The sequence below is a fragment of the Equus quagga genome, chromosome 18 (assembly GCF_021613505.1).
Source record: "Equus quagga isolate Etosha38 chromosome 18, UCLA_HA_Equagga_1.0, whole genome shotgun sequence".
NCBI lineage: Eukaryota > Metazoa > Chordata > Mammalia > Perissodactyla > Equidae > Equus > Equus quagga.
Genome location: NC_060284.1, coordinates 31,383,801 through 31,408,462, shown reverse-complemented (window position 1 = coordinate 31,408,462; position 24,662 = coordinate 31,383,801). Strand labels below are relative to the sequence as shown.

The following is a 24,662-nucleotide window of genomic DNA, read 5'->3' as shown; positions in this document are numbered from 1 at the left end:
ACTGTCCCATTCATTCATTCATTTTTTTCATACATAGGTTAATTCCTGTAAGAAATGTTGAATCAACTTCTGTGTGCCAGATAGTGGCTAGAGTCACAGTTAAGTACTATTTCACCTCTGTGTAGAATGACTGAAATCTCTTTCTCCACTCTCCATGCCTCAGAAGACATTTCGGCCTATATTTATGCTCATACATGTGACAAACACTTACTGAGGATCTAGTGAATGCCAGGTACCAAGTTGTATTCTGGAGAGTACAAAGATGATGGGGCATTCCTTGTACTCAAAACCTCACAGGCTGGGGTTGGAGGCAGACTTACAAACAAATAATTGTTTTACCAAATAAACAAATAATTGTTTTACCAAGTGAGTAATACATTCAGGGAGATATTCACAGTAAGGAGGAATCACCTCATCAGATTTCCGTAGAGCAGAGGTCTTCTCAACTTCGCTACTGTTGTAATGGTACCGTAGTTCTCCCCAACACTAATGTTCAAAATGTTATCCCAGATTCACATTTCTAATTCCAATTTTATTTTCATTAAATTCACCAATGTTACGTTATATTCTGGGATAAAGCTCCTCCTCCTTAACACTTGAAAACTCCAGCAAATGACTTTACATATCCTATGTATCCGGGTTTCTTTTCTGCTGTTCCCTATTGAATTATTCCTCCTAGTGTCTAGCACAGATTGCACTCCATAGTACTAAGTCAGGAAGTCCTTGGTGAAAGCATTATATAAATATATGCTGAAGAATCCAAGGAGTGAAATAAACTTGACACACTATGTGTAAAGTACAGTGATAATTTATTCTCCAGTGTTCTCTGATTACAGTAGTATTTTAAATGAAAATACTTTCGTATCTCTATTATATCAATAATAATGTTTGTAAAGAAAAACTAAATCATGAAATTTGAAGGAAATTAAATTTTTAATCTCAGTTTTTTCTCTGATATATTTTGTGACTTTGCAAGTCCCTTAATTTATGTCTTACTAAGGATAATATAAAATAACTTTATTTAGTGTTATGCACCTAATATATCTTTAATAAATATTTTCTGTTGTAAAAGTGGTATCTCAACAGTTTATAGAGAAAGATAATATATCAACTGTATAAAACAAATTTGGATAATAAGCTTGGAATATAGTTGCTAATTATTTCATTGCTACTAAGGCTAATAACAATTAGAAGTACTCATTATTATTTTGCCTAAATCTATTTCATTTCTCTGTCTTTTTTTGGGTAGTACGGTGAATGAGAGATAGGAACAGACGACTACGTATTCCACATCCCCGTGCATGGGATATATGTGTGCTTAGTATGAGCACAATTTAATTGAATCCTTCATTAACTGCCATCCCAACTTCTAAAGGCATTGTGGTCTCTAATTTCTAATTTGATTGAGGTAATAAAGTCTTAGCCTTATTTAATATCTTTCCTATGAAAAACTCAGAGTGGTTTCACCTTTTAAAAATTCTCATCCATTCCCTCTAAGATTCCAAATCACATTAAGTTGGGATTTTATCCTTCCAGACTCATTTTGAAGGCTAGCAGTAAATTAAGCATAAAATACCTCTAACTGGCATTTCTACTCCACAAATATTGCCCTTCGCTTGAAATTTTAAAACATTTATTTAAACATTTATTTATTTTAAAAATATGTATTTCGTAATATAGGAAATCTCCTCTCCTGCTAAACACCACCATCAATGTTTATTGAATTGAGTTTCTCTCTTTTGGTCATTTGGACAATGTCAGGTTTAAGAGACTTCTTGCTTATTTTATAGTGTATCATCCCTTCTTTTTCTGCTTGGAACCAGACTGTCAGTTGTGAAAGTGTGCATATTTTTTCTGTTAGTTTAGAATTGATGAGGATAATGCATTACCATTTTCACCAACCCCCCAGCTTCATATTACCAACTGAAGTAAGAAGAGTTGGCCCTGTCCTCACATTCCTAGGAGATCTAGATGACATCATTTTATGTATCTTTGAATATGCTGTCAGACAACTGAGGGAAGTCACATTAGCCCACACTGTGACCTCTGTGCCTCTTCCATACACTGCACCATACCCATCCTCTCATCCTTTTGAAATGTCCGCTTTGAAAAAAGCTATGTGCTTAGATCTACCAGAACCTATTTTAATTTATCTTCCAATGATTATAAACCCCAAGAGGGCAGAAATTGTACCTTTATAGTAAAACTGTAGTCCCAATAGCAGCTGACATATTTATGTGCCCATAATAGGTGCACAGTATATATTAGTGCATTTGACTTGACTATTTGACTATGTTAAGATGTTAATTTTTTATTACACCTAGTTATTTTTTTTCTACTATGGGATCAGCTTGGGGTATTTTTCTTAGAAAATATACAAGTTAGAAAAACACTTCTTTTTTCTATTGTTAGTGATTCTTTTGCTGTTTTGGCATAGATTGTTGCATTCTTTGTAATTCAATACATATTATACTATTTAGAGTCTGTCTGGGGTAGCAGCTGAGAGCAAGGGCTCTGGAACCGGGCTGCCCAGCTGGAGAACCAGCTCCCTTAGTCTCTCTGGACTCCATGATCCTGATCTTTTAAGGGAGGTGATTATAGTATCTACCTTCTAGAGTTGTTTTAAGAATAAATTAAATAAACTATCTAGGTAAAGCACTTAGATATATGCTTACAAGTAAGCATCTCTTAAGTTTTAGATGTTATTATCCTTGTATAACAAAACCATATATTAATAGTAATTAAATTGAGTTACATTATACCCTTATGATGGTATGAATGTTGTCTAGGAATAAAAGTCCTTGAAAATCAGGACTTCATCAGGGCCTTGGAGGTTCTGTCAACATGTCTTTGTAAATAAGTGAAGCAAATGCTCTTATATTTCTGATTTTTTAAATGAGAAAATGTTTCACATATTTGGTTATTTTTATTTGCAGAAAAAAGATTGCACAATTTGTAATTATCTCATATATATTTTTTAGTGTTTTATTATTGATTCTGATGTTTTTCATACCATTGAAATCAAAAGGAATTTTCTTTCAACTAATTTTTAATAGTTAGAAATCTCAGTTTTGAGTTTCCACTAATCAGATATTTAAAGAGCAAAGGATTTTTAAATAACTTTGTTTTTTATTACTAAAAATGGTGAAGTTGGACCAATTTTTTTATGTTTATCTAAAGTGATTACTTGTTTTTATTTTATGAAGGAAAGAGAGAAGCACTTTTTTTTTTCTTTTTTTGGTGAGAAAGACTGGCCCTGAGTGAGCACCTGTTGCCAGTGTCCCTCTATTTTGCATGTGGGATGCCACCACAGCATGGCTTGATAAGTGATGTGTAGGTCCACACCAGTGATCCTAACCTGTGAATCCCAGGCGCCTGGAGCAGAGCATGCAAACTTAACCACTACACCACTGGGCCAGCCCCAAGAGAGAAACACTTTTGAGGATACTAAGTTTGAGAGTTTTTAAGTGTCTGAAAATTATGGGATGATATAACTAAGGTTGAAAACCTATTTTTTTAATTGCAGTATAATTGACATGTAGTATCTTATTGCTGTAGTTTCACGCGTACATCGTAGTGACTTGATATTTATACACATTGCGAAACAACCACCTTAAGTCTAGTTACTATCTGTCACCATACAAAGTTGTTACAATATTACTGACTGTATTCTCTATGCTGTAGATCAGATCTCTATGACTTATTTATTTTATAACTGAAAGTTTGTACCCCTTAATCCTCTACCTCCTCTGGTATCCACTGATTTGTTTCCTGTATCTAGGAGTCTGTTTCTGTTTTGTTTTGGACATTCGTGAGAACCTATGTGGCAATAAAACAGACTCAACATAATGCTCCAAAGGACTGCTCAGGAGGGCAAAGGATGAGGTGACTGAACTCTCTGGATACAGCAGGGAATGCATGACCCTTCGTCTGGGAAAGGAGTTTATATATTCACCCGGGGTCTCCATTTTCTTTCTGCTCGTCTCGCTAGAGATAACAAGGAAACACAAAGCCCAGTTCTTTCTGAAACTTTAATGCAACCCTCGGAAACCAACTCCCTTGATAGCATTAATTGCCATCAGTTTCATAAGAAAGTGTTTTGGGGGGAACAGCTTTTAAAGTCACTCACCAGTTCTCCTTATTAGAAGGCCCTCAGAAAAATTTTTAAAAGCCTCATGGGGTAAATCAAAGATTCTGTCAATACCAGCTTCAAGCGTAGCTTTGAATCACTTGCCCTCATACTGAGCAAAGGTGCAGGCCGTGGATTAATTTGCCTTTTTCTGACTTAAGTCAGAACTAGAAATTACCAGTTAGGCAATACATGGTGTGCGTGAGACCCTGGCAATGCAAACACTGAAGAATTTTTCAAATGTGTCTATTTTTTCCTCAATTATTTAGGTGCTGGGAAAAGCCTAGGAAAAATGTTTTATGGTGAGCACTAGATGAGTCTGGTGCCCAATAATAATGGTTATCTGTGCTTTAAAAGACATGGAATTCGTTTGATTTGTTTTCTTCCTTATTAAAATGTTACTTATATGGTAATTCGATCATGGAATTAGGAATACTAAGACATTTTAATAACCTACTCCTTTTTTTCTAAGTACCATGTTCCGTTTTCCAAACAATAAAACATCTCCTCCAGAAACTAATGGTGGCACTTAGAGATTCAACAAAATTTCCTTTAACAACTGTCCACTCTCTGTGGGCTTCAGCTCATGTAATTCCTCTTTTGCCTTACCAAAATTAAAGGAGAGTGGAAAGAAAGGGAGAACTAAGTTGAGAAACTGTCATAATTGGTCGAATTTTTGTTGTTGTATGCATTTTTTGTAAACAAACATTTGCAATAAAGCTTCAAAGAACAAATTAAGGCATACTGCACTTGATTGCTAGATAGGAGACCTTTCTGTTGATGGCAAGAATGTTAGAGGAAGGGGCTTACTAGTGATTAGTATAACTAGGAATAGATGAGACAGAATTGGACAATGAAGTTGTCATCCAAGGTGACTTAGTGGATCTGTTACAATACAATAGCTTGCATTGGGGTTTTCCGTATTTATGTTTCCAAATGTGCTAGAAAGGACCTAAGAGATCATATAGTCTAGTCCCCTAATTTCACAAGTTTATTTGTTTAACTAATAACTTCTGATGGCCTGCTGTTTCAGACACTGAGCTAGGTTCTGGGGATAAAGTGGGGAAAAGATGAATGCAAACCTTGTCTCCATGAATGCAGTTTAACAGGGGAGACTCAAAATTACAATAAATTGTTCTGGGAGAAGTTTAGAATCCTAGAGAAGCACAGAACACAGTCTGAGGGTTCAGAGAAGCATCCTAGAGGAAGTGGGTTGTAAATTGAAGTCTGAGTGATGTGTAGGAGTTTCCAGGTGGAATGGGGGTGGAAGGGAGGGAGCCATGGGGAAATTATGCAACTTGCTCAACACCACACTGTTAGATTAAGTAGTTGTTTTACTGTCATTTAAAAAAGCTATATTAAAAAAAAGTATGTCTTTAGAAAGTTGTCATCAGCCTGCTTATTACATGCATGTTCTCATCTTTATCCATGGTCTGAATTTTCCACTTTTATTTCTAAAATTAAACTTTTTATTTTATGGTTTCTACTATTCTCTCATTATTCATCATGCAGTGAACATTTTTTAATGTCCAACTGTGTAATGGGCACTGTCCAGGCACTGGGAATAAAACATGAGTAAAAGAGAATCTTTGCCCTTGAGGGACTCATAGACTAATGGGAGAAACAGACATGTTAATACATACATTCCAACATAATTTGATAATCTGAGATCACATTTGGACTGGATTTCAGAGCTTAAATAGGAGTTTCTCTATTAGAGGGAAGATCATACACAAAAGTCTGAGCTGACAAATGGCCTCATGTGACCAGAGAATGGTGAGAAAGTTTGTTTAGCTGGAGCAGATGATATGTGGTAAGATGAGGGTGGGAAGTGGGTAGGGATAAGATGGCAGGAAATTTGGCTACAAATTTATGTAAAGTCAAGAGACTTATATGCTAAGCTAGGGATTTTCAGTTTTATCCTATAGACATCCAAATGACAAATGGCGATGTTTAAATATGGGAGAGGTCTTTATCGTTAATGAGGTAATTCTGGTAAAGGCTGGGTTTTCCTTCTCTTTGCTTGAATTTTGAACCATTGGTAATATTCTTCAAATAGTTGGGAGTTAGAAATCATGAAATCACCTTTGAAGTGGTTCATATCCGAAGGCAACTGTGTTTTCTAGTATTGAATGCCTGAATTAGACTAAGTTACTCACTCATTCACAGATATGATCCAACAAGGTAGGTCCCCTAAAAGGGAAGCTGCTCCAGTAAGATTTTTAGTATGAAGGAAGGGAAAGAACCTGTGCCCAAATGGGCAGCTCCCAAGCTATAGGCATGGCAAGGGTGAGTTATGCATACCTCATTTCCAGATTCATTAATTAGATATACTAATTTCGGCTTTTTGAGGAAAGCTAAGTAAGATTCATAGACACACCATGAGTGTTGTAACAATGATTGTTTTCCCATTTGGAAGGAGGCATCACGAGTGTGAAATAAGCATGTTGCTCCACAGTGGCAGTGGTGTTCAAAAAGATGGGCTGGAGTTAAGACAGAGTAGTATCAGTGAAACCAATTAAAAGACTGTTTTCATTAGTTTAAGTGGCTACTCATTAAGGCCCAGATTAAGGTAGAGGAGGTCAAACTATAGAAGAACATTCAGAATCAAGACATGTTTCTTAAGGAGAATAGTCAGGATTTGGGCATCTGCTTGATAAAGAGGTTGAATATGGAGTATGTAGTGTGGAAGTCTGATCAGATGTTCATAATGCTCATAGAACTCACGAATGCGGCAGATAGAACAAATCTGAAGGAAATGGTGACATGTTTTGGATTTGCAAATCCACTCAACAACTGGAAATGGGACTAGAACTAAGAAGAGAGAGAATGATTGAAAAACAGACATTGGGAATCATAACATATCATTTGTCTCTCTTTTCATTGTCATAACCTAGTGCCTAGAGCAGTGACTGTTCATTGATTGAATTAATGAATGAAAGCTGTTATAGCTGAGTTCTTAAAAATATGATACAAAAGGATATGTGACATTTCTGGAAATCCAGAAGCATCTCACTTACCACATTATGAAGAGGAAAAAGTCGGCTTTTGTTACTGCTGCTTTTCAGATGGTAAATATATTAAGGAGGACATGGCATCAAGACACTTTTATTCCATAGTTCTTTACCTTCCGCCTTTTACTGATGCACGTGTTTCCTTATGTTATCATTTTGTTTATAATGCCTGAGTAAGAAACATTTATATACTCTTTGTATTGGTTGGCCCAGTGGTGAGAATGAACCCTTTTTAGTCTTCCCTGTATATTGTCTTGCTTTTAATTATATTCTGGGCAAGAAGCATTCTCAGCAACCTAATAGTAAAGTTCTACATATTTTCTTTAAATCTATCCTAATTATCAAATTTTTTTCTGGCTGAAAGATTTATTGTCTTTCTATTATATGTTATGCAGAGTGAGGATGAAGTGGTGGAATCTAATGCAAGTACCAGCATTTCTGCGAATAGCCATTCAATATAATGGAATCTTTGCACAGTTGTTCTTTGGAATTATTCTAAAGGGGTGGAGGTGATGAGGAAGGAGGTCAAACTGATAACGGTGTTGAAAATGGTTTGGAATCAGCATCACATCACTTACAACTGCCTTAGACATCCATTTGAAGCACAACATGATATTTCTGTAATTATTTTACTTCCCTCTAATAACTGCATAGGAATAGCTTTGTTTCCCCAGTGAATAGCTCTGTTCAGAGCCTTCCCTTATCTTTATTTTCCAGGTTTCACTAGTGGTTGATATCATATGCATTCTTACAGGGAGACAGTGAATAAATCAGTAGTTTTCCATCAAATCAAAGATTATATACAAGAAGTAAAGCAGTGGCATGTAACAAGTTTTGCTGAGGAAATAAGGTAGAAAATGGAAAAATAACAATTGTTTCAGAGAACAGAAATCATAAAACATAGCCAATGTTATTCAACATATAGTGAGTGTAATAGGTGTCCTGAACTTTATTGACTGTGGACTATTATATTTGTCTTTTAAATTCTCATTAGCCTATGGTATATTTAAAGTTTATTCTGAAACTTAATATTCTTGTGAAATGTTAAACTACACTGGGCTGCTATGAGATGTAAAATCAAGATGTAAAATTTAAATTATAAAGTAATGATGAAGATTTTATACTAATGTTCTTAGTAATATATATTTTATATTGCAGATTATTGTTGTTAATTACTTTGCATTTGTATCCTTGACTCAAAGCACAAAATAAAAAGAACAATATACCTATTTAAGATAGTCTTCCATTAAATCATACGGTGACTTGCATAAACGTAAGTTGTAATTGAATAAGTCGAAAAATTACATTAATCATGTTTAATATCTATCCCCCAAATATGGAAGCTACCTAGTTCAAATGTAATATGCCCATGTAATTTATTAGATGTCCCAAATGTGCTGGCATTGCTAGAAGAGAAAGCCAGCACTAACTTTGACATCATTCAGGGGTGCTACACAAGCTGTGTATGTACTAATGCTATTCAGTGCCACCCTTTTTTCCATGCTAGACATACTTATAATATTTTGTAATTATAAAGCTCTTTAAAGTGTTTTCAAAGGACTTTTACAGATGCAACCATTTTTTTTTTCATACAAGTGCATGAAAGGCTGGCAAGTATATTATATGCAGGATGTGTTCAGCAAATATTCAATGATTTTCCAAGCCCTCTGAAAAGTCTGTTGACAATTCGTTTGGTTTAATATGGCCCAATGTTTTCCCCTGTAGTTGCACACTGCTGCCAAATGAACTTCTGCATCACCAGTATCATTGCATTATTCTCCCCTGATGGTGGGATTGAAACCAAATGCCTCAGTTTAATTTTGACACCTTTCTAATCTGCCCTCCTGAATACTTATAAGCACTTTTTTCCCATTCTTTCATTCTGTATTTATTAAGTATACAAGATTCTGTTTTAGGTTCTCCTGGGTACACAAAAGTGATTACATTGTCCCTGTCTACATGAGCTTGTAGTCTAATAGAAGGAGAAAAATGCACATAAATAAAAATACTATTAGGTAGAAAGTGACTCAAGGAGAAATAGATAAACTGCTAGTGTAACACACAGGATGGAGAGGTGACTTCCAGCTGTAAGAATCAAAGAAGATTTCACGGAGGCAGTTGCATTTATAATAGAGATGAGAACTGGGTAGGAATTAAGAGAACAGAGACAGGAGAAAGCACATTGGATACATACATGGACTAGTTCCTTTGGCTAGATCGTAAGGTACACAATGAGAAATAGTAGAGTAAAGGTGGAAAAACATATCATTGCTAATTCAGAAAATGTTTTTAGTGTTAGGCTAATGTATCTGAGTTTTACTCCAGAGTTGACGGGTACTGGAAATTTAACAGGGCAAGTCAATTAAATATGTTCCCCTCACAGACAGAGGGAATGTGTAGTGAAATGCGTGTCTCCTTTTCAGCTCCTGCTCTTCTCCTGTTTCACTCTGTGTATCTTACTATATTGACAACGTTATATTATATTGACAACAGGACTGCAGGATTCCTCCTCAGACTTTAGTTCAGGTTGTGTTTCCTGCTACTTTAAAAAATAAGTGGTTGACTATTTTTACCTGCTTTTGCGTTCTTTCTTCAGGAGCTTTATCCATCCTTGTAACTATATCTGATCTCAAGGTGCAGGGCCCTCCCCTTAGATCTGGGTGTGTATCTCCAAGTGGCCCTGAAGACCTCCAGGCTTTTCTAGCTGGAATATCTGTAGCTGATGTGCAGTTAGGTTCAAATCCTAAGAGTGTGACCTGAGTAACTTAGCTCAGTCTCAGTTTCCTCAACTACAAAATTGAAACAATACCTATTCTGCGAGGATCCAAAGGGACGATCTGTTTGGTGCCTAGTCCAGAACAGCCACATGTTCGTGGAGGCACTTAATAAATGTGTGTCATTATTATCATTATGAACCCTATTAAATATAGCCTTTGCCAATACCAAAGATATTTCTTGACTGCATGGTAATTCAAGTAATGCTCTCTTTAAAGAAGCTATATTTTTGAACCATGCATTTACTTCTGTACTAAAAATGTATAAAAGAAATTCTAGTATGTGTTTTAAGTTTCCATTGAAGTATGCCTACAGCCGATTGACAAGGAAAAAAAAGAGTCATAAGATGAATATCAAAAAATAACATTAATGAGCTGCTAAAGCTAAAATTACAGGAACTTATGAAATTGGTTAAACATAAAAACCATTAAACTGTTTACTGAAGCTTCACAGATATACTGCAGCTAATGAGCATTTCTGCTATTTAAATAAGCCCAAATTGAACACACATTACAAGGATACATAATTAGTCATGGCAGTCAAACACACATAGACTTACTTTTAAAGCTCTATTTAGGGAATCTTTTCCATTTGATTTATTTTGTTAATTAAAATATTTTTCAGTATTCACTTATATTTTAATAATATTGTTTTCGCAAGTAGTATAATTTACTACTGGCTTTCTATTTGTTTTTATTTATGCTTTAAATGCAGCAAATGGGGATTTCGTATTAAACGTTTTTCTTAACCCCTCTCTGTAATTATTTATATCACTTGATAGTATCATTCAGCATTTTAGAAAGTTTTTTCACTGAGAAGTATATATATAATATTTCAGTAGCCTTTCTACTTTTTTTTACTGTCTCCTAATTATCAAGAAGTATTAAGCACCCAAATGTGCATAGAATTATGATGATTATGTTCCAAATCAGATTAAAGGATGATCTAGTCCTTCAAGGAGTTTGTAGTCTTAAGTAGATGGTATCATTGAATATAAATAAGCAAATCAAGGTGAAGTGCTTGGACAATTTTAATTCTGAATTGATTAGTTGGTCAGTTTAGGAAATGAGGATGAGACTCCCTGTAGAATACAAGTAAAACAAAAGGAGTTGCTACAGGCTGTTATTGACATCATCTTTTATATTTAACTTGGGGAGCCTAAGTTTGTCCTGAGCATGGAGGGAAAGAAAATGAGATCTGTACTTTTTACACTGCCTGAATTCTGCAAGCTTATCAAGCTGAGCCTTATTTAACCCTAGCAGTAGAAAAATCAAGTAGTTAAATCAATCAAAAGAGGTTAACCAAGTGCCTGTTCTTCTCTAGTCCGTGTGTTTGTCACTGTAGAAGCCTTTTTTTTTTTAGAAGCTTTTTTTGAAAAAAGAGGGAAATATTTGGGTTTCCTCTCCACAGTGAGCTCTCTGGTTGTGGAAATAAGACCTATGAGAAAAAGAACAAATTAAGACAGGATAACATGAGTCCTAAATAAATGGAACAACAAATGTTACATTTTCATATTACATTTTTCTACCAAAAAAACATTTATCAAATTCCTGTTATGTGCCAATCATTGTGCTAGATGCTGGGAAAGGCACTGACCCACATACGGGACCTAAACTCCAAGAGTGGTGAAACAAAGCCACAGAGTGACTAGTTGAACAGAAAGTGGTTGTGATTATTTTAACAAAAAGGGAAAAGAAAAGATTCCACTGGAAGAGATGAGCTAAAGGCTGTATTTGTAAAACTGGTCAAGACTAGAATTTTTTGCTATCCCTCCAACCCCCATCTGCTTCATTTTAGTTACTCCCATGGTCCCCAGTAGTGAAGCTTTAAGAGACTGTTCCTGGCCCATTCCTGGCTTTCTCTTGCCCCATACCAAGGGTCAGTGGCAAGCTGGGCTTTGGAGTTAGAAATAACTGGATTCAAACACTGGCTCTCTCACCAATGGTTATATTTTGGATGGTAATACCTACCTTAAAGATGTTCTAAATGGGATATTATATGGAAATTTTCGACATCATGCCTGCCTCATACAAGGGGTCAATAAATGTTGTTTGCTTTTCTTAACATTCTTCATTAGGTGAGGATGATATAAATGAGATGTAAGAAGTAACTAGGAGAGAGTTTACTTGGGATGAATTGTCAGACCGTGGTAACGGACTAGACATTGAGGTAGTTGAAGAGAAAAGATTCAAAATTATGCCAATATTTTTAAGGTCTATTTCTAGGTCATTTGAGAAAGGAGAATAGGAAAGATCAGCAGGGAAGATTAAAGAGTGATCATGGAAGCACGTGGAAAAGAAGAAAGTGTGGTGTCGTTGAAGCCAAGATAAGGGCCTTTTGTGAGGAGGAAGTGATCATCTGTTGAATGCTACTGAGCAATCAAGGAAGGCAGTGCCACAGTTAGTGTGAGACAGGGAGATGCCTACCTGTACTTGTATGATCCTGAGCCCAAGGACCTTCTTAAGTTTTGTTCTTGGGGCACATCACTCGCCTCACCCTTGTCCCGGTCCTGAAGCGAGGTGATCCCTGAGAGGAATCCCTGGAACTAATTAGTCATCTTAGTGCAAAGAGTTTCAGTGAAGTTTTGGGAGGCAAATGCAGGTCTGGAATAGTTTTAAAATGGGAAATACTGTACATGTATGTACATGCTTATGGGGAACATCTAATTTAGAGGGAATGGCTGATAACAGAGAAGAGAAAGCATGTAACCTAGGGAGCAAAATCCCTACAAGGTAAGAGGAGAGGATTCTAGGGCTCAGGTGGAAGGAGTGGCCTTTGATAAGAGGGAGAGTTCTTTAATTGTTATAAGAAGGAAGAGAGAGCAAGTGGGCACACGTGCAGTAGGTTTGTAGTTTTGGCAATGAGAAGACAAAGGGTTTTCATAAGATAACTTCTATTTGTTTATATTTATGAGTCAAGGCTTTCTGATGGTAGGGCAAGAAAAGGGAGCCAGGTCCATGGAAGGTTTGAGGAGAATAAAAAAGGTATGATGATTGTCACAATGAGTAGGAGACGTGAAAGAGCAAGCTTACCAATAATCAGTCATGAAATGGTGGAAGGTCCAGAGGAAGCTTGGAACTGGGTTTTGGAGGTGGTGATTTGGAAGAGGCAGTAGAGCGTCCACACTGGAATCTATAACATGCAGCCCAGAAGTGCCAGAATAAAAGGGCTCAAGGTGGTGTCTGAGGTCATTGACATAGAGATGAAGTTAAAGGCACAAGATGACTATAATTTCTGATAGAGAAAAGTGTGTGGACTGAATATTTGAGAGCTGAGAAGAAGAAGATGAAGAGGTGATGAGGAGCTGACGCCGAAGGGGGTCAGTTTAAACATAAGGAGAGCTCACATAGAGTAACATTACGCAAATCGAAGAAGGAGATCAAAATTCATGTGATTCAACTATTGGATGCTACAGAAAGGCAAAAGGAAAATGGACTGAGGTCATAGAATTTGGTGACCACAGATTCCATATTTTCATTAGAGGGACAGACTGGAAGGAATAATTAGGTGGTAAAAAAAGTAGGCAGTCAGTGTAAATTACTTTAAGAAATTAGATAAATGAAGATGTAAGAATGGCAGTGAGAAAAGAGAATCATGTCAAAACCAGTTTTGACAAAACCAAAACAGGAGAGGAGAATATAAGAATTACAATATTCTAAAGAGAGTCAGAGATGATATTTGAGGTCCTGGAGAAGCAGGGAGGCGCAGAATCAAGTTTGACTTTTGAGGGGTTTACAGAAGGAAAATGATAAATCCTCATTATGGACTCCATTGTGTTTGGGAATGGATAGCATATTGATTCAAATATTTAGAGGCAGAAGGGAGATGTGAAGACAAAGCTCAGGCCATCTGGCCTGATATTCTTAGTTGAAGGCATTCTCTTGGTCTGTCCCTTCCTTTCCCCAGGTTATTCTATTCAAACAGAACTCTGATGTCCTGGCCCTGTAATTAGAATTTATTTGCTTTTGCTGAGATTTTGCTTTCAACGTTGAATTACTGAGATTATTGCCTCAGCTCGTCTTTTTGTTTCATTGTACTTTGATCCTATTGGTTGATAGGTTCTGTAAAATTAAACAACGAGCACATAAATGAATTCATCTATGTTTTCAAGGTATCATTTTATTATAAATGTTAAATTTTTTTATTTCCCCTGTTGTTTCAGAGCATATCAAACTCTCCAAAGAATACTAATAATCCTTCTTCATTATGATTTCGGTTGTATTGTTTTATTGTTTATGGAGAATTAACTTATATTTATGTACTAAAATATAACATTCTTGACATCTTTTTATAAATACTGAGAAATATACTTGTCATATGCTTGTGGGTTTCTCTTCTACATATATGACAGCACAGCTCCATCAGTTTAATTGACCTTGGCAATCTGCATCTGCTAGTGATGTGTCCCTGAGGGACGGTTTCCGCAATTTTAAGCTGTGGCTTATTGAAGAACTTGTGTGTCACAATACAATTAAGTCTATATAAAAAAATCATTTCATGCATAACATTAAATTGACTAAAAGTTCCTATTTCAAAACCATTTCTTGTTTTAAAGCTACCTCAGAGTGTCTTTGTTTTTTAAATAAGCTCATTCAAACACAGTAGTAATTAAAGCAGAAAATTAACATAAATCTTGAATGTTTGGTATGAATTAAGGATATTTTCGTTCTTTGTAAAGACTGCATAAAATTCCAGGCGCCATATCATTTAACACATTTCTCTCCCATTTGCAGAATAATATAGACTGTGATTAAGCATGTTTTGAGTTCTTTTTCAAGTTCTTTTTCTGTTCGACGATGGAGCTACTGGGACATATGCTGCAGTCTCCATCAAGATGCAATCTCATGGAAATCTGTGGGAAAACTGCGTGATCATAACAGAAAGTCCTCTCCCCCCACCCCCGTTATTTTATAAACAAGAAAGAAAAAATACAATCCTTCTATTAATATTCATTTAACACCTCATAGGAAATGGCAAGCAGTTATTTGGTTTGCAAATGTAAATATACATTTTTCATCTACTTATGCTTTCCCTCCTTCCAAGCTAGATAAAGGCAGAACAGAAGATATGCTTCTGAGATTTATTTTCATTGTATTCTGAGTTAAATGTATCAGCAGAGATGTAAGAGAGCTGTGAGGAGTTCATAGAAGGATGGTTACAATGATGAGGGGGATGAAAGTCTTCCTCGTAAGAGGTGGCTAAATAAATGCGCTCCTTTCTGACAAATTATGAATAAAATGCATATGGATTTTTTTTTCACTGAATCCTTGATTTGAATTCTAAGTTAAATACTTTGGAGCTTAAAAAATATGGTTAAATAAGAGATATATTTACTATATTTCAGAAGAGTCATTGAAATCATGAAAGGTGCTATTTAGACCATAATCAGATTCAACAAAGTTTTGATAAATTCATGAATTTATATTCTCTCTCTCTCTCTCTCTATACACACATATACATATATATACACACACTCACACTCACACATAAATAAAACATATGCTTAAATAGAGTCCACTGAGCCTCAGGGAAATGAGCCTAAGCATTTGATGTTCATTTTGCAATGAACAGTCATTCTTGCATTGGCTGCTTAGTGCCACTGATAGAAAACATTTTTGACCTACTGTAGCATTGTTTGTATTCCTATAAGTTGTCCATGTTGTACTTCTTCAATGATGATTTGTAAATATTAAGTCAAAATATTTGATATTAAAATGGAAATAATCTTTATTTTGATTGATGTGAGCTTTGCTATAATATGTTAATAACATCATAACCAATTGCTTGACCTCTCATGGTTTTTTCTATTTATTTCTTAAATGAAACTCCGAACTTGTTAAACCTGCAGGCCTCCAGAAAGAGTAGGGGGAAAATTCAGTAGATAATTTTCAAAAGGGGGCTGAGATAATTTTCAATATGAAAGAAAATTCCTTTTCTATTTTGGAATACAGTGTCAGAGAGTTGTTTGATTATTAGTAAGGTTAGCTAGATATTACAAATGATAAAATAGTTCAGGTCCAAGGTATAAATGAATTAAAGATCGAGGAAAGAGACCATATTTTTAAAAGTAAACATAAGTATGTATGAATGTTTAGGGATATAAAATAACACAATGCATATCCACTGGAAAGACCTATAAATAGAAAAGCACTTTTGAATTCTCAAATAAATGCTCTTGGGGTGGATTATGGTGTTGGTGCTAAATATTTTAAGAAATGCAAGTTACTTATTAAACTTATAGTGATGTCTGCTGACTACTTATTGACTGAGTTAGTGATGGAGCTCTAATATCAAAGTGAATCATACTACATACATTTTTAAATTATAAGAAACTATAAAGCACATTACTAAAGAACTTCATTTGCATTCAGCAAGCATTTATTCGGCACCTACTGTGTATAATGCAGTGTTATTCAAGGGTAGATTCAGGTTTTGTGAGGTCTGAAGTTTATATAATTTGAGGACTACTCTATAAAAAAGAACAAATTGCAAATTCAAATTTAGGCACAAGGCCTTGAAAGAGGCCCATGCAAGTAAGGAACCCTGAAGCTTAAGCTTCAAGAATGTCACAGTATCTGAGTCTTTGACTCTGATAGCTGCTGTGGGGCATCAAAGATGACTAAGACATAATCTCTACCTTGCTCAAGCTTAGAGAGAGATCTGTGCTAACCTTCAAGGATATTCCTGTAAAAAAATGAGAAAAATGTATAAAAGGGCTTTGATTTCCCAGTGAAATAATTTTGAATGCCTTCTCATTTACAAAATCGTGTTTATTGCAGATCTCTATATGGGACGAAGTTGTATCAAAGTTTTGGACAAATAAGGCCATTTCTTATACAGGAGAATTATTTTTTACTATATATGCAGTATATTTAATATATTTATTATACTATATACTATATTTACTATACTATATACATAGTATATACATATATAAAACCCATTACATAAACCATTCAGTTACAGTTACCATTATTATAATAGGTTGAATTGATGAGGCATGTTCACTATTGACTTTCTTGCAACTCAAGTAACTGTCAACAGATGGTAGTGATGATCTGTTACGCAATGGGGAACAAATGATAAAGGTCTCTTTTCATGTGACCTTTAAAGATGTTAGAAAAATCTTCTCAAAATGCCATTCTACATTGAAAATAATTACATGAATATTTAATTTTACTCCCAATGAAAGATGAAATTTCATCAGAGATACAAACAGTAGCAGACTTTTAAATAAAAACCTGAGCACGCTAGCATTGATCTGTCTGTTCGTTCATTCATTCGTTCATCTGTTGAGCTGAGCGTCTCGTGTGCTCCAGGTGCTGCACTAGGCTCTATGGTACAGTGGCACGCAGCACGGACACATTCCTGTTCTCATGGAACCTACAGTCTTGTGAGGAAAATGCAATCAACAGTAGTCCCTTAATAGTTTTCTAAAATTCTAGTATTCTTTAAGTAGAAAGCTACAAATATGTACCAAGGTTTATTTTTGTTTTTTTCTATTATTGCTCAGAAGAAATTGGTTTCGATGTTAGAATAACATTTTTTTACATTTAATTATTTTACTTTAAACTTGACTCATGAATCTATTCAACAACTGACTTTTGTGTTCCAGTCATCCAGTCCCTTCTCCTTAGGGTTAAGTTGTTATATTCTCTTTTGAATTGAAATAGAGAATAGCTCCTTAGTCTGTCTTGAGATGCTCGACTTTAAATTCATGACGTGAATACGTGGAGAGAACATTTTATCCTAAACACTGACTCAGTTTGCTCCATCATAAATGGTGTTGTTTACTTTTCTTCATTTCTTCTCTTGATCAACCCTTTCTCTAACTTTTATTCTTTTATCTCTTCCAAATATCAGGATCATGTGTCTAGGCAAAGCTTCCTTTACATATTTTTCTTAAAGGAACTCAACCTCTTCCTTGTTCTATGACATGCATAGATACATTGGAACACAACATATTTAGCAAATAATTTAGAACTCTTTTACACAGCATTTTTTACAAGTAATTAGTGATAATGTTTGCATTTGTTGATTTTTACAAAATAAAACAAAAACTTCTGGCTAAATGTGACTATGTTTTGTGTCCATGAAATTGCTTAGCGTTAACTGCAAATAACGGTGAAAATGTAGGCTTTGTCTTGTTTTGTTTATTAAGCTTCTTGTTGTGAAAGGAAGAGAGTTGCCATTGACCCAAATCCACAATATAACTTATACCTGTGAAACACAGGCGCAAGTTTGGGATCATGTAAGCAATAACAAATCTGTAAGAATAATGGTTATGGACAAATGAAGTTTTAGAAAATGCACTGTATATCCACTTAAAGGGATTTAAATGGACTTTATATCCATTACAATCTTTAAAAGTCTGTACTCTCCTTCTTCATGGATCCATACTTCTTAGACATAAATACCAGCTCTGAAACATTGCCCAAACCACGGTCTTTAATTCTACATGTGAGGTATATTTTGAGTTGGTAAAGTCAGTACATTTTGAATGTGCTGTTAACTCAGATATTTCATTAACTTTCTGTTGTTATGGTTCATTAAAAACAGTTCGAATCCCTAGAACAATAATTAAATCATAATTTTTCTTAATTTTCAAATTACTGTTACGTGATACACAGATTAGTCATTGCCTGTTGTCTTTCTTTTTTTTTTTTTTTTCCAGTAAAAGAAGCTTTGAGCCCTATAAAATTTAACAAATGGGGTCTCCCAGAAGTAGATCCAGAAACTATGCAAACCAGTGAACCATGGGTGTTTGCAGGTGGTGATATTGTTGGTACGGCTAACACCACAGTGGAATCAGTGAATGATGGCAAGCAAGCTTCTTGGTTCATTCACAAATACGTACAGGTAGGCATTTGCCATCACTTTCAGTTAATTTTTTTCAGTGGATAAGTACTTCTTCATTTATTTTTGCTACTCATTCATATGAGTATTTCTATAAGGTATATAATAATCTTATGTGAAATGTGTCACTTACATATTTACTTGGATGAAATTTTTAAAATGTGGACTGGATAGTAGAACTATTTGGTTGATTGAAAATCCATTGTGTATTTCTACCAGTGGAATGCCATGAAGTCATTAGTTGTGCTGTGTTCAAAATATTTATCAGTGGCTTAAAGACATAGATAATATATTTATCAAATCTGGGTGGTACACAATATGATAGGAGATAGAATCTATGTTCCTAGTGATCTTAAACAGTCCAGAAAACTATGTTGCCTATCCATTAGGATCAGATGAGGTCCTATTCACTTCCCAAATTATATGCACCTAAGTGGAAAGAAAACAAATATGTTATAAATGTCAATTGTAATTATTTTTTTCTCTGTTTAGTTTTATGATACAAATGCAAAATATAAAAATGATAAAATATAAAGTTGAACATACTCTGGTTCAGTAACTTGTTGTCTTGCAGGAAAAAGCCATAACTACATCTCAGTTGTCTTACTTTTTGACTAAATGTTCTGTTTTCTTCTTGCTCTATAATTTAGTTAAATGTAGATACAGTGACCTCATTTACATAAACTATTTCTGGAAAAGTTTGCTCTTGTTAATAAAATTCTTATTCTCTCCTTCCTATTCAGGAAAGACTCTATTCACATTATGATCCTGCCTGTCTGCTTTTGCTTTCTTTTGTTTGTTTCTCACATACTAATGAAATTCACTTTGTCTTTAATGTTTCCTTGAATATTTGTTTTCCTCTTTCTCATGACCATTTAGTCTATTCTGGTTGTCCTCCTACTGTTTCTGTAATTCATACAGGATTACCTATCTACTAGGTAGGCCCTAGAGTTGGTACTGACTACATCATATTTTTTATGTTCAATTCACCTACCTACTCCCACCTCATTCCTGGCATCTCTCACTAGTGGGGCTTGAGATGTTGGGGTCTGGACTGGAGTGTGGTGTCGCAGAAATGTAGGGCTCCAAGAATGGCAGTAACCAACTTATGGGTTTTGCGTGGAGACAAAGGTGTGATTTGGGAAGTCTTTTGGAGGCAATGCCAGATCTAAAATCGAGAATGCTGTTCAAACCAGTCATAAATTAAAAGAGACTAGGCTGTGGAGAGAAGGGAAAGAGGAATGTAGTTTTAACAGACACAAACGCAAAGGAGAAAAGTTGGTGAGTGGCTCCGGCTCCAGTCTCTGTAGCATCCATGCTTTGGAGGGTCTCCCTGGCTCAGAAACACACCAAAGAAGCAATTCAAGGCGACTACCCGGGGTGGACTCCTGCTTTGGCTCCTTTTGCTCTATCTGTCCCGAAAGTTACCACCCTATATTTTTACGTTCTCATTCTACTCGTATTTTCATAGAGCTCTCAAGTCCCAATCGCATCTCCTTCTGCCTAACTCCCTAATCTCTGTCTCCAGTAGGGCTCTCTCTTCCATGGTCCAGCTGTCTGCTGGACATCCTCACAGACTGTCTAACCTATGCTTCAAATGTACTGCTTTTACACCAAACACACCCTCCAAACCTGTTCCACCTTCAGGATCTAGCGTGTTTGATTCCTAGATTCAAATCCGCTAAATCAGTGGTCTTTAGACGTCTAGATTACTCAGACTAATACAATTTTCAAAATCAATTTGGAAACCAATAGGAGGCTGACGGCTTCTTATTTACTAACAGCATTAAAGCAAACACTCAAACACATGAAATTATAACACGTACAAACATATATATATAAAGAAAGTTTATGAGAAAAGTAGGAAACACCACATTCTCAGAAGACGTACTTCTTAAGAAAACCCAGTTGAAGGATTTACACTAGTGTGTTCACACGCACACACTTTTCTTGTTATAAAACAGCACTGCTTTACGCGCTTTTATTTATGAACTATTTATCTAAATTTTCTTTTATGCTTCCCTCTCTCGTATATATCTGGTCAATTCTATCTCTGTACAAACTCCTTCATACACTTATTTGAATTCACTTATTTTTTGCTTAGAGTACAATTTTTGGTTGACCAGATATCTCACTGATCAGCCTGTTAACTCCTTGAACAGATGAAAGTGGAATCAGGAGATAAGAGAAAGGCTCTTGTGCTAGACCAGATGAAACCCAGTGAATGTGTGAATTCAGTTTGCAGGAGTGAAAATGGTAGGAAGGCAGAGACGCTAAAGAGATTTGAAAAGGTAAAACTGAACATGGGTCAGTGGAGGATGGCATGCGTTAACTTTCTTCTGAATGCTTAAATCCATTTATAGCTTTTAAATTAAAATACACAGAGAATATTTACTTTATTTTGTGATGATTGTGGTTTTGTAGTGCTTCACAATTACCATTTGAAAGGATTCTTAAGGGTATTTTTCTTTTGACTTCACTGTATCTTTTTACTTCCCTGAATCTGATAAATGTGTATTAAAAAAAAATAAGCCATCGTTTTAGTTAGCTTCCACTTACTCATGAAAGCAAGGAAACAAACTTTTAAGAATGATGAAAAAAGCGCACGTACTTTAAAAATACATATTTGTAGGAATAATAGTGTTTGAAATATAAAGTAAAAACTTTTTGACCACTAGGAGTTTTGGATTTGGCTGAAGGATTCAGACTTGTCAAACAAAGTGTTGAATTACATTTTAAAAATGGAGTAGAAATGGAAGGTAGGTAAAATCTCCTGCCAGGATGTTGGATGCAAAGTGCTAAGCAGTGATAAGACTAAAAAGAAACATGTACACAAAGTGGGCTTTTTCTGTCTCCACAGTGTCATTAACTTAGTTCTGGCCTCTAACGCCTCTCAAAATTGCCTCTGCTTTCTCCCTTGTCAAATCCAGTGCCCCTACACTGCAGCCAGAGTCATCTTTCTAGAATACATGTTTGATCTTAATTCCCTCGCTTAAAACCCTTGAGAGGCTCCTCTTTGCACTCAAGATAAAGCCCAAACTCCTTAGCTTGTGATGCCAATTTGAATTTCCCCCAACATACCAAGATTTCTCCTGAGTCTGGGCCTTTCCCTTGCTCCACCCATTTCATCTGTCTGGATCCTACTTGTCCTTCAAGTTTTGCTTGTGTGTTCTTTGGCACCCTAAGTTTCCCTGATTGAAGCCTGCTTACTGATCTGTCTCTACACAAGCCAGTGACCAAGCTGTTTATTGTTATACCCTCAAAATAAGGAGTGTATTCATCTATTAAACAGGGAAAATATGTAGAATGAGATAATTCATTTTAAAGGAATTTAAAGAGGAGTTAAGAAAACTAATGGATTTGTTATGTAAGTTCATCGTCACTGTAAATAAATAGTGTTTCTTAGAAATGTAGCATTTGTTAAGAAAAATTTGTGTAATGCCTGAAGTGTATTCATGAATGAAGGTTTATAACACCTTGTCTTATGTTTTACATTGGTTTTTTTGGGCAAGTGTAATACTGGATAGTGTACTTTAAAAAATGATTTAATACACACGTTATAGTATTAATTCATACATGCAATCATTGCAATTGGATATTTAGAATTTCTTTGCAGTATACTCTTTAAGAAAAATGTGAGTATTTAAAGACATCTATGTTGGGATTTCAGTAATTCCCATGGTTGTCTGATGAGAACCTCACTTAAATTTCATTATTTAATTTGATCAATTACCACTTATTGAGTACAAGCTGTTGGACCCAACACTTGACTTTGGGAGGGTACCAAAGTGAATAAATGAAGAGAGGTATAATATAGTGGTTAGAAATTTGAGCTCTGAGTTAAACAGACTTGATTTCAAACCCAGTTGCAACATTTTCAAACTGTGTGACGTTGGTCAAGTTACTGCATTGCTCCAGGGCGTGGTCTTCTCAGGGGTAAATAAGTGATCCATTAATAAATAAGCAATAATAATTAGAGTTGCTACCCTATCGGGTTACAGGGAAGATTATGTAAAAGAATTTATGGAAAGCTCTTAATAGAGAATCTGAGCTATAAGTATTTGTTGTTTGTATTGTTGTGGGTTATTAGAGATCATTCTCTTTGGATTGTCAAAATGACATCAGAGAAAAATGGTAAGATAGCAGATTTGAATAGAAAGCCAAAGTATAGGGTTTTAGCAGGTGAAAATTGAAAGAGGCTATTTCAGCTAATTAGAAAAGCATTTTATTTAGCCATTCATTTATTATCCATGTACATCTATCTGTCTATCCATATAGTCATTCATGCATGGGTTCACTCACTCATTCAATGAACGATAAAATTTAAAAAATAATAATGCTATCCTTTATAGATAACACTAATCACTAGGTTTATAAATGTGAATTAAAACATAAAACTTGCGGGGTCGGCCCCATGGCTGAATGGTTAAGTTTGCACGCTCCGTTTTGGCAGCCCAGGGTTTCGCTGGTTCGGATCCTAGGTGCCGACATGCCATCAAGCCATGCTGAGGCAGCGTCCCACATAGCACAACTAGAAGGACCCACAACTAAAATATACAACTATATACCGGGGGTCTTTGGGGAGAAAAAGGAAAAATAAAATCTTAAAAAAAAACAAACATAAAACTTGCCCTTAGTACACAGTAAACATATTTCTAATACAATATAATAAATGTAATAATTAAAAATGTAAAAGCACAAAGGTACCGTGGAAGAGATAATGATTGATTCTGTCTGATGTGGGTATCAGGATGTGGAGTCAGCAAAGGGTTAAAAAAAATCAAAATACACGTAAAGAGGGAGAATAAGAAAAATCGGAAGAATATTGAGTGATTTGAATTGCTGGAACTTAGTGCTCTGGGATAAGACTGTATAGCTTGCTTACTGCTCAAGGGGTACCCAGACAAGGGTACCAGCTGGCTGAAATCCAGACCAAGCTTCACTCACCAACAGTGGTACCTTTTCTTGTGCCACTTCTATTCAGAGGAAGGAGCACCCTCCTTGAATTTTCATAAAATTGGCTTCTGCTTGCTCTGTAAGCCTTGCACCTATGTGGCAGCTTTTTAAAATTTCATCAAAAGACAGTCTGGGCTAGCAGAGGCCCTAAACATAGAGAATATATAGGAATAATTGGAGAAAGGATCTGAATTAAGATGGAGTTAAAACATGATGAGAATACCCAGTTTAGGATTTTACTTTGGGGTATGTAATGAGACAAGAATATGGGAGAAATTATTTGCATAAAGAAGTTATAGGGTCATCTCTGGTATTAGTGTAGAGAGAAACATTTTTTGACATTTCTCTTCTTAAGAGTCGTTATTTTATAATATTAAACTTACTCTCCTTTAAGAAGTTGTACTAATAAGTGATCCAATATGACTTCACCTTAATTGTTTATAATACTGTGTGATGTTAGTGGAATCCAGGCATATTTAAGTTTTCTTCTTCCAGTTGAATAAGAATTACTGAATAAAAGCTAATTTTGATAATGTCCCCAAAGAAAGAGTATGTAACTGAAAGAATGACTATAGCTGAGCAAAATTTCTGCAAATTTTAAAATTTATTTGCACTTTTACTTGCCTCTTTCTAGTGGATTTATTTATTTCCCCTGTGTGTTTGTGTGTGTGTGTGCACGCGTGCGTGTACAGATGGATAGATAAAAAGTTCTGTGCTAGGAAAAAAACGTAACCACATCAACCCTTTCTTCCCTAAAGGAGCTTATAATGATGTTTGAATTCAAGAATTACTTATGTGAAATAATTAGAGAAAGATATATGATAAGATGTAATGGGAAGATAAGTTTACTACAACCAATACAGTAGCCTAGGGGTAGTCGAGGAGCTAAAGTAGTCAAGGAGCAGAGGTCAGTTGACTTAAAATGATGGGAG

The 24,662-nt window shown here is 35.4% G+C and overlaps 1 protein-coding gene across 1 annotated transcript in view; it reads left to right on the top strand.

The window, feature by feature from the left end:
* DPYD (dihydropyrimidine dehydrogenase) overlaps window positions 1–24,662 on the top strand; it is a 764,091-nt gene that overhangs the window by 340,173 nt on the left and 399,256 nt on the right. Inside the window, exon 12 of the mRNA XM_046645669.1 lies at window positions 18,593–18,777. Within this exon, the coding sequence (XP_046501625.1) occupies window positions 18,593–18,777 (185 nt within the window). The remainder of the gene's footprint in view (window positions 1–18,592; window positions 18,778–24,662) is intronic.